The 11,415-nt window shown below is 35.4% G+C and overlaps 1 protein-coding gene across 3 annotated transcripts in view; it reads left to right on the forward strand.

Moving 5' to 3' along the window:
• Positions 1 to 10,167, forward strand: part of LOC115238473 (LIM domain kinase 1) — a 17,700-nt gene extending 7,533 nt beyond the window's left edge. Inside the window, exons 1-8 of one of the 3 annotated variants that reach the window (XM_029812328.1) lie at positions 903 to 1,020; positions 1,570 to 1,684; positions 1,819 to 2,259; positions 2,600 to 2,692; positions 3,424 to 3,556; positions 3,647 to 3,879; positions 3,950 to 4,178; positions 4,385 to 10,167. In XM_029812328.1, coding sequence (XP_029668188.1) covers positions 906 to 1,020; positions 1,570 to 1,684; positions 1,819 to 2,259; positions 2,600 to 2,692; positions 3,424 to 3,556; positions 3,647 to 3,879; positions 3,950 to 4,178; positions 4,385 to 6,685 — 3,660 coding nt within the window. In that variant the 5' untranslated portion in view covers positions 903 to 905 and the 3' untranslated portion in view covers positions 6,686 to 10,167. Of the gene's footprint in view, positions 1 to 902; positions 1,021 to 1,569; positions 1,685 to 1,818; positions 2,260 to 2,599; positions 2,693 to 3,423; positions 3,557 to 3,646; positions 3,880 to 3,949; positions 4,179 to 4,384 lie in introns of those variants that run through there. The other 2 variants (XM_029812330.1, XM_029812329.1) reach the window with 2 other exon arrangements.
• Positions 10,168 to 11,415: the final 1,248 nt, after the last annotated feature.

The following is an 11,415-nucleotide window of genomic DNA, read 5'->3' on the forward strand; positions in this document are numbered from 1 at the left end:
TATATATATTAGTGGAACTACTGATTTTTTGAATAATTAATTGACAAAAATAAAGCGTCAATATGTAATAATCACGATATATTATGTCAATATCCCAATAAGTATTTTGCACTATTTTCATAAAGCGTCAATACATATATATATTTACTTTAAGATTCAGACATAAGTTGTAAAAATAAGAAAACTTATGTAAAATTATATATGCTTAAATAAAAAAAAAAAAAAAAAAACAGTGATATATCTCACAAAATCTAAATATATATGCAAGTGAGAAGTACATTTTTTGTTTTTCATTGATTCCCGTATTAAAAGTTTTATACTTCGTATATTTTTTATACTATACCCAGACAGCACAAGGATGTCCTTAGGACGTCCAAAGGGCATCCAGGACATACATGTAGGATATCCTGAGGATATCCTATTTTAATCCTCGGATCTCCTCTGGATNNAATACTTATTACAATACTTAAAATTTCTAAATTATATTAAATAGCCTACATAACCGAAAGTAATCATGTATGCATATTAAATTTTCATAAAATATATTTATAATAATATCTTAAAACATCCTACAAATATCCTGAACCATCCTGGACATATTCAGGATGATCCTGAGGACGTTTTGTGCTGTCTGGGTACTTACTTATGGCACGATTTCAATAGTACGTACATACATATATGAGTCGTTTTCGTGTGACATGATTATATTTTATTATTAAAACAAAAAAAGACGAAAAATTGGAAGAACTGCAATACTGTGTTCCACAGATAAGAAGAAAATCCCCTTATTCGGTTATTACCGTTAAATTTTTGCATCGTTTGCTTCACAAATTTTATGCAACGTGGCGACGTGTCGTTGCGATCGTGGCGTTCGAAGTTCGAACTTCGAATCAATTCGAATCTACATGAATTCCGCGTTCAATGATGGAGAGTGGAGAGTGGAATCAAGCGGAGTGGAGAGTGGAGTGGGAGTGTGTCGATCGTACATACATGCCGTGATGGATGAAGTTTCGACGAACGGTAGGTGTATTTTGCAAAGAAAAACACGTTATCCCAATCAAATTATTGGTGATAACTTGATCTTGCCGATAAGACGAGCGTCGAGACGCCGCTCGTGCAAGGTGCCGTCAACTAAATGTCAATGCGTCGCGCATCGCGTGGGCGTCCTATCTTCTGTGTCTCCCGTGTTGCTCACGCTACTCTTGCATTAATAAGTTTATTTATGCGTTCTCTATCGCGTTATGTCCTCGCGACAGATGCGATCTTTACACATCGTTGCGATACGCGTCGTTTAAAAGAGTCATGTTCCAATCGTCGTCAGCTGCTTCATTACATACTCTGTCGATTATGTGCCTAATGTCAAATTTGTGATTCATGTTTCTTTCCCAAGACACATCCCTCAAGTCCGTCTTTTTTCTTATCTGGAATGATTACATATATGCTTTCGCTTTGTATGATATATATTTGCAAAGATATTGATATTATGAATTATAAATGTAATGTTGGATTGATTATATTATGAAATAAACAATACATGAAACTTTAATTTAATGATAATTTTATTTCTAGATGTAGGAGGTGAGGAAAGTGGAGGAACATTAATATGTGCTGGTTGTCTCAATATTATCGACGAAGATGAATTTATACAGGCATTGAATCAAGAATGGCACATTGATTGTTTTCGGTAAAATTGTCAATATACTTAAAGAAGATAGTGTTATATATATATATATATATATATTATAAAATACATTGCAACTCAAATATATTATTAATTATATCCTATTTTTATATTGGAAAAAAAATTATACTTTCCAGATGTTCGGCATGCGATATCGGCCTATCCTCCTGGTACTTTGAGAAAGATGGTTTGCTATTTTGTAAAGCCGATTATTGGGCCGCTTACGGCGAAGCATGTCAGGGCTGCGGTCAGATCATCACAGGTCCTGTTATGCTGGCAGGCGATCACAAATTTCACCCAGAATGCTTTGCCTGTACTTCTTGTGGTGCTTTTATCGGAGATGGTGAAAGTTATGCACTCGTCGAACGGTCCAAATTATACTGCGGGGTTTGCTATAAGCGACAGATGCAACCACTCAACAGGACAGCAAACTACCCTTTTGCTAGAAAACCACATAGCATTAGATTGGTCGAAATACCTCCTAGCACGACAGATCTAGATAAGCAGAGAGGAATCAAACTCACATTAGACACAGCTCCCAGTCCTCGCAGTTGTGGTGCTTTGCTGCGTATTTCAGAGTATGTATGATAATATATTTTATATTCTTATAAATATTGTATTATATATATGTATGCTACTCATAAACTGCGTGCACAAATGACGATTATTTCAATATAAAATAGATTTTCTGAATTTAGAGATTGAAATTTATGTAGATAGGTAAAAAAAGTTATATATCATACGTAATAAAAGTATAGTATATCGATCTTTTCATGACTCAGGATTATAAATTTACATTTAGAACAGTTGCTTCTCTAAAATATTTAACAGTGCATGGTAATTTTGATTATTTAAGAGAGTTGGTATATAAATTTACATATATATATTAGCCTCTAATAACATTCAACTAAAATGCAGGTTAATGAGAAATGTTCGTGGAAAGATCAGTAAGCTGCTGGCCTCTGTGATGGAGGTCCTATTTAGACTATGCTGCCACTTCTCTAATCATAGGTATTGCATAACAAATCAATAATATGCACTACATATTGCTAACTCAGACTGTGCTTGCATCTCAGCACTGATTACATTATAATCGCACGTGAAGATATAAAATGTTTTGTCTAATTTTAATTAAGACATGTGACAATCATATTATATGTTAATTATGTATTATAACTATCGTTTTTTTCTGTATCACGTGCATGTTTGTAATGTAATATATCAAGAAGTGACAGTTTATGTTGTTAGAATAAACTTAGTTGTTGAGGAATTGCAGCTATTAATGTATACATATTATGTCAACATACAATGGATTTGGTGCAAGCTATTTTGTAATTTAACTACAACTTAAATAGTTGATGCAATATTATTTCTGGATGCTATATCTTTCGCTTCTTATGGTTTTTGATAAATTTCTATCATTTTGTGTAATAAATTTGTGTAATAAAAACAACACTTTGAAGTATATATTATAATCAAGAAAATAATTGATTAAAAATTTTTAATTATATATTTCCATTTTCTTGTTTCTTTTGATAATCTTGTGACATTTTTTTGTAATTTTTATCATCAGTTTGAAGTTATTCCATTATTCTGCCAATTATTATTTACTATGAGTTGTGTTTTCATGTTAATATATTACAGTAAAGAGAAAATATAATGCATGCAAGAGTTTGCATGTCTTGCTATTGCAGTATGTATAATAATGACAATAAAAATATCCCATAAAATAAATGTTACAGATTGAATATGTCCAGTGATCTTATATCGTTACACATTGGCGACCGAATTTTGGAAGTAAATGGCACCCCTGTTAAAGATCAGCCTGTAGAAAATATCGAAAATCTTATACAATATTCAGACACAGTTTTACAAGTAAGTCAAAGTATTTCTAAAGTATATATTATCGTATTGGCGCTGATTTAGCACAATTAAATTGAACAATAAATATCTTTGGTCTTTTAGTTGACTATCGAGCACGATCCAGATGCGATATCACGACGGCCCACGTTCTGCTCACCGTCCTCGGCGATGCTGACATGTGTCGGTAGTCCCAGGACAAGTTCCGAAAGCAAGGAGCGACTGTTTAAGCGTCGGGATGAGGGTTATATCAGCGGTGCGCGGAGCCGACAATTACGAAGAACTAGAGATCCTATGCATAAAGAACGTAGTAGTTCTATGTCGCGATTGCTTGACGGGTAGGTCAAGATGAGCATGTTTATCAATCAATTGATACGATGTAATTTATCAAATTGAAATCCATTGTAGATCTTCTCCAACAAATCCTACTTACGATCTGAGCCGAACCAGATCCTTCCGCGTAGAGCCAAAGAATCAGAGAATATTTCGAGCGAGTGATTTGGTAAAGGGCGAGCTTCTTGGTAAAGGATTCTTTGGACAAGTATTCAAGGTTACACATCGCGACACGAACGAAGTAATGGTCCTCAAGGAGTTGTATAGAGTGGATGAAGACGCTCAGAAGAATTTTTTAAAAGAGGTAATCTTATTTTTAAGTAAACATACATATATGTTATATATTATGTAGATAGAATAAAAAAGTGTGCAACTATTTTTAATATTAAATATGCATAATATAATATTCTTGAACGCTCCGATTTTGCATTTTCTGGACATATCAGTGTTAAATTTTTATCAGTTTCACAGTTATTCTTATATATTTTTTCTTTGGGAATGATTCAATAGGTTGCAGTACTGCGCTCGTTACACCATAACAACGTTCTTCGATTTATCGGTGTTCTTTATAAGGACAAGAAACTGCATTTGGTTACCGAATACATAGCAGGTGGCACGTTAAGGGCCCTGCTTCACGACACGAACGAACCACTGCCGTGGGAACAGCGTACATCCTTCGCGAAAGATATCGCTGCCGGCATGGCCTACTTGCATTCCATGAATATCATTCATCGCGATTTAAATTCGCACAATTGTCTCGTTCGTGAGGATAAGACTGTGGTTGTTGCTGATTTCGGTCTGGCGAGAATCATTCAGAATGGCAGTTCGCCGGACAATCGCAAGTATAATCGACATTCTGATGGAGAGATAAAGACCTCGAAGAAAGAGCGAAAGAAACGGTACACGGTTGTCGGAAATCCCTACTGGATGGCGCCCGAGATGATGAAGGGCAATAAGTACGATGAGAAAGTGGATATATTTAGTTTCGGTATTGTCGTCTGCGAGATCATAGGTCGAGTTCAAGCAGATCCCGACTACTTGCCTAGATCATCCGACTTTGGTTTGAATCAAAATGTCTTCAAGGAGAAATTTTGTTCTAATTGTCCTGAGACCTTTTATATGATCGCGTTCCTTTGCTGCGATCTAAATCCGGATAAGAGGCCACCGTTCGAAGTTATGGAGGTTTGGTTGGAAGGACTGGCTATGCATCTATCGGTAGGTGCCGAATTGCCGGCAGATTTGGATTTTGACATTAGAAATTACAAAGGACCGAGTCCAAGCAGTAGCGAGTCCACGACTCCGGAAACTTTGGCGCCGCAATTGAAACCTATCAAGGAGGGCCAGGTGCACCAAGAGAAAAAGCGGTCCAGCGGCTGCGACGATAGTACACTAGAACGTGAAATACAGTCTGTATCGACATCTAACACGCTTCACGTGCCTGAAGTTATCAGTCCACGTAACAGGTATTCGAGGCAGAACAGCAAAAGTAGCGACAACTCGGGCAATGTGGGACGTTACTCGAGACAAAATTCCAAATCAAAAGACTTTGACAAAGAGAAGTCCGACGTTATGATCTCACCCGATTCCAGCGGTTTTAGCGGACGTTATCTAAGGGTTAATAATGCTAAGTTAAAAGATACATCTGCCGACATTCCAAATATCTACGCTTACTCGAAACAGGAGACGTATCCGAGACAGATTGATACGAGTGAGCATAATTTAACCCGAGTACCAACTATAGAGAAGATAAAGTACGTGGGAAGCGCGAGTCAGTGTACAGTTTCTGATGCTTCGGAATATATAATTGACAGTAAAGGCTCGTATAAAATCAATAACAACCTGAAACATAAATCGATGGAGAAGTCCAATGATACGAGTGGTTGTAAGTCGAAATCAGAAAACAAATTTAAAATACCAGACACCACGACTTCCGTTGGCTCGTATTTACGGCAAATCGGGAAAGCTATCGGTGCTATGGAAAAGGAAAATAAAGCGATTAATAATCGAAACGACATAAATTGCGGTGACATCGATCCAAAGAGAATAGTTGGTGAAAGCACGAAGCCATCCACCGGATTGTATCTGCGAAGGACCAAGATATCACCGACTAAGGAGACCACGAAGAACGCGTTTTCCAATAAAGAGACTAACAAAGTTGATGGCGTTTCATCGTTACAGAAATCGATAGAGTCGAAAATCCCACCGAATCAAGAGAATGTCATCAAAAAAGAAGATGTTAAAGATAGACTATCCAGACAGGAGAGCAACGTGTCCAACGTCGGCAGTATCTTGTCTAGAAAGGGAAGTCTCACAGTATTAGATTGCACGTCTAAAGATAACTCGTTGTTCGATACGTACATGAAGGATGACTTTCGCAAGAATGATTCCTTCAAAAAATGTAGCTCGGATCTATATCATACAGACAGTCTTTATTCCAACTCCAGTGTGTCGAAGCGTGAGGACCTTATCACATCTAACAGGCAAAATGCGAGTGACGGTAATCGTCCTGTTATAGTCGAATCGATGGGCGATGATACTAAGAGTCCGATGATGACTTCGTCTATTTATGGCAGCGATTTGAAGGCGAATTGTCTAGCCGATTATACCAAGTGCTACAAGGGTATCGATGTTTGCAGACAGGATAGCTTCGGCTCCGATAGTGCACTTGGCACTATGAAGAGCGATTTCTTCGCGGATGTCGATTTTGCGCAGATTAGGGACGGCAGGCATACACCGGACTTGTGCCATACATCCGAAAGGTGCTGCACACCTACTCGTCCAACGACGCCGATAGAGAGTACTGCTTTATAAATTAAAACGCCAGAAGATAATAGCTTTACAACGTTGAAATAACGCGCGTAATCCTTGATGATGATTGAATCTCGTTGCTACTAATTTGATCTCTTTCTTCATAATATGTAAGATCCGAACAGGTAATGTGCTTAGTTTGCAGTATTAACTTTTTAGTCAGAGAGTTTATTTCGTCCATTACCTTTAATGCGTAAAACGAGGAAAGATTGAATTCATTGATTTTGATATAATGAGTGCGATATTTTAATTATACATATATATATATTTTTTTTTTTTTGAAAATTTTCCTGGAAGGAGAGTAATGTCACATTATTTTATTGTTGAAACTGAATTTAAAATATTGGAAAAATTGATAAAAGGATTCAAGATGCATAACTTTGAAATATTGCCGTTAATAAATCAAAATGCTTATCTTTACTAAAGAAAGTAACGACAATGCGATATTCAGTATTAATGAATTTCATTCGTCTATCGATCTTTAACGAATTTTTAGTTCGTAATGGCATTAGTTAATTAGCCGTAAGAATTCTATTACATTCCTCTGCGAGAGATCTTGCCACACGGTTTTTTAAAAAAATGAGTGTTTAAATAATAAAACGTGACTCTTCGATAAAAGCATTCCATTCAAAATACTACTTACAAAGCCGAGATTTTTTGATAAGTACGATATTACTAGCGTGTGCTCGAAAAAGCCGACACTGTGAATACGTCGATTTTTACAGATTACAAATTACATGAATTATAAAATTAAAAATCGTCAAAAGTCAAAGTTGGTGCAAATACATATTCCCAGATATGCGACCACGAGATTATTTTTCTTGAAATTGTAGACTTACATCATGTAGATTCAGTTCTTGTAGAATAGAATGTAAAAATGGTATTATATATGATATATCTGTTTCCAGGTATACACAGATGTACATCACAGTGTAAAATATTGTATACGTTTGTAATACTGCTGTATATGTACAGATAATTGATATATTATATATGTATGTATACATACGTGCATATAAATATATACATATACATGCGACACGTTTATATCTTCGTTATGTATAACTGTTCTCGATATATTTTGATAAAATGAGATTATGTGTATATTAAAAATATGAATTATTTATATCTTTTGTTTACTAGCATTATATATCTTTTAACGAGGATATAAACGGTGGCAAAGTAGTAAATATTTCGTGTGTATAAAAAAGACAAATAATTTGTATATAATAATTTTGTATATATATCCAAATATTTGTAATTTTCAAAACACATAGATCGAGAAACGTTTTATATATAGTAATACTAAGTTTTTATAATTGCGATGCTAAGTATATATACACCATTAGTTTTTTCTTCCTACATTTACTCTACTTACTCTACTTTTACTCGAAATATATTTCTTTTCTTTTTTTTTTATTACATATCGACTTTATTTTATGACGTTTAAGTGTCGACTTTATTTTATGAAATTATATGCTTTTATAGATGCACTTTTAAGCAATAACTTTAATATTCATACAATTTCATCATGTTTTTAAACATCCTGTTAAAACTGAGATTATTTCATGTTAGGTAATGAAATTAGGATGCAAATAATGCGACCACTTACTTGAAAATTTTTTTCGAATGTACTCTTATACGTTTGGTTAAAGTATATTGTTTTAATTCAAAAATTATTAACGATTATTTAATTATAATAAAGGCATTTTCAATTATTTACAGATAATACATTTTATGTAGATTTGTGATCGTTTTTACCCTAAAACTGCATATATTGGATAAACGAAAAAAGAGCCCGATCAAATAACCCCGTCTTCTTAACTTTCTCGTGCATATGAAATACAGAAGAGATATTATCACAAAATGTTGTTTTCGATGATATCGCAAGCGTATTATCACTCTTATTAGAAGAAATCTCAAAATCTCATTAAACGCATGTCCGCTCATAGAAGCGGACGATTATGTGCAATAATTGTACGGCTTATTATATGTATATGGTAGAGCTAGCCTAAGAGATTATTTACGGCTTATTGTTAGCTAATGAGAGCAAACTAATGAACAAATTAGTTGGAGTAGAGAACTTTGTAAAACAACACTACAATGTGTTATTGCGAAGAAAAAGTTTTGCATTCTCGGCAACGACATGCAGCGTTAAATATGGCCATACGATTCCGATTCTGTAATGTGAAAATCGTATTCAATGTAAATAGACTGGATAGTCATATTTAGCTCTAAAAGTGGCGTGCGAACGAAGGAAACGCGATTGGGCATAAGATAAATCAAACATGTAGGATATATATATTGGACTGACAACATGCATAATCTATTGTGACGAATCGCTTAAATTTTAAATAATGCGAAAATGAATTATTGTAATATGCCGCGTATATGAGACAGTATTAACACTACTCGCTACATATTGTTGCTTAGTAGTAACATACATACGTTCGCTATATCGTACTTCTTTAATACATACCGGGCACAAAAATCGTGTTAAGACCTGTAAAGAGATATCTGGAATGAGTAGACGTTATTTTTATAGCCCCTGTAAATTTTCACATCTTTTTGATAGCCGACATGACCGTAGACTAATATATAGAGTGTCCGACCATTAGCGCATTAATTCATTAACGATTAAAGCTACAATGGTGGAATACACTATATAATCTCGATTATCAATATTTTTACTCTATAAATTGTGAGTCACTGATCTGATCTATAGTTTTAAACAGATATCTTTTATAGATATAAAAAAAACTAATGTCTCTATTTGAGGCCGTAATTTTTTATAAAAGAAACAATATTCTTGTAATTTTCATTCTTTCTGTCGGCCTAATCGGCCTAATTATGCATATAGAAATCCTATAATAATTTTTGACACAACTTTCGAATTGCGAATTGTTTTCATATGTGCAGATGCAGATTCGATTTAACGCAAAGTGTTTAATTATCACGAGAAAGAGAGAGAGAGAGTCGCGAATTTGACTCTTATTCAACATAATATTATAATACAAACATTTAATTGACGTTGATGCTATCGTTATAACAAACCTCGCGAAATTTGCGAAGCGAATATTGTCCAGATTTATGGCTAGCAATAAAAAAGGGACGGCCTTGATGATTTCCAGATGCATTCGGGCTTGAAACAAATTCCTAAGCGAGAGCAATAATTGCGTTATCAACAATGTACGAGACTGTATACATTTTCACTGTTGTTTTACTGCACATAAATTGGTGAGCGAAATTGAAATGCGCCGATTTCGAACGAAGTTAAATATTGTTATACATACCCGCGTATATTGCGACGATATATAGATCTCGATGACGATTGTTTCTAAATACGTCGGCGATCTACGTACTTGCGAACGGAGAATGAAAAAACAAAACGAGAGATTTTTATATTATCTTTAGTATTTTCGTTGTCTGTGTAAAGGTAAGTTTACGAAAAAGTTGTCGCGCAGTTTTTTTTCCTTTTTTTTTTTTATGTGAAACAAAAATGTTTTATTTAACATTCTAATAACTATTGGCAAAAAAAAAAAAAGGAAATACAAAATAAACCGTTGACAGTATACGATGTGTTCTGTATAATCGTCCCTTTTTGTACTCTTTTTAACTTAATTATACTTAGCTATAACTATACGTGTATTACTAGAATTGAAATGAAAAGTTAACCATCCGTTTCACAAAATAATTTCATATTTATTTCTAATAAAATTATATAGAAAAGTACAGTTGTATGTATGTAAATATATTATCTCATTTCAATATTCGCGTTATGTCGATAAATTACCAGTCTTAAATGCAAACGTATTGTTCTGGCGATATAAGCTGCTGCCATTAGATGGCAGCATGCCTTGCACAACGTGACCGAAAATTTCATACGACACAGTTCGAATCTAAAATTTCCTAAGAAGTATACGTAATTATTCCTTGTATTGAGTATAAATTTCGCGGATATGTGATACTGCACACTATTAATCGTCGTTTGAACCGAAAGTGATAGAGCGCAACGACGAGGAAAACTCTCTGTTGAAAATTGTTTAAAAAAAAAAAAAGTAAAATGTCCCGTTGGAGGAAAATTCCTTATTCGAAAGAATTCCTTTGTACGTCTTCTCTTTGGCGAGCAAAGGTATCGTGTTTCAGGTACGAATTTAACATGAAACTATATATCCATGGTAAAAGTCGATACATGTACAAGTGTTTTAAACATTACCTACGCGAATCTAAATTTATGTATATTTGAATTTCTCATCACTTTCTTCAGCTCATTATTCCGCGGGGGGGCGCTGCTGATTTTCAGAAGCCGTTAATTCAAGTGCAAACGTCGCGCGCGAGGAGTTTGGCAATGAATCGGTTTCGGGAACAAAAATACGATTTCCCCCGCGCGGAGAAAACGTGTGTCGAGTGAGTAAGTGCTTATCCGCGCTTCCGCGTGCGGTGACAAAGTGTTGTGCGTGTAATTTGTCGCCAGCGGCAACGAGGAAAAAGGAGACGAGCGGCGGCCGGACGAGACGGATCGCGGCGGGGGAGGACATGCCGGCAACGGCAGCGGCGGCAATAAGAAGGTATGGAAAAAGCCGCGTTCGAGCGCGGAAATTTATGAGTCGCGACGTGTCGACGGAAACCTTAAATTTTAACGTTCCTGTGTCGCCCGCGCTCTCGCAGTCGGGGTTCCCGGCTCTCCGCTCGCGCCGTTTTAAGGATCTTAAGTGGAGTTGGGGGTGGCGGGG

Source organism: Formica exsecta, unplaced genomic scaffold, assembly GCF_003651465.1.
Source record: "Formica exsecta isolate Colony F162 unplaced genomic scaffold, ASM365146v1 scaffold34, whole genome shotgun sequence".
Lineage (NCBI taxonomy): Eukaryota > Metazoa > Arthropoda > Insecta > Hymenoptera > Formicidae > Formica > Formica exsecta.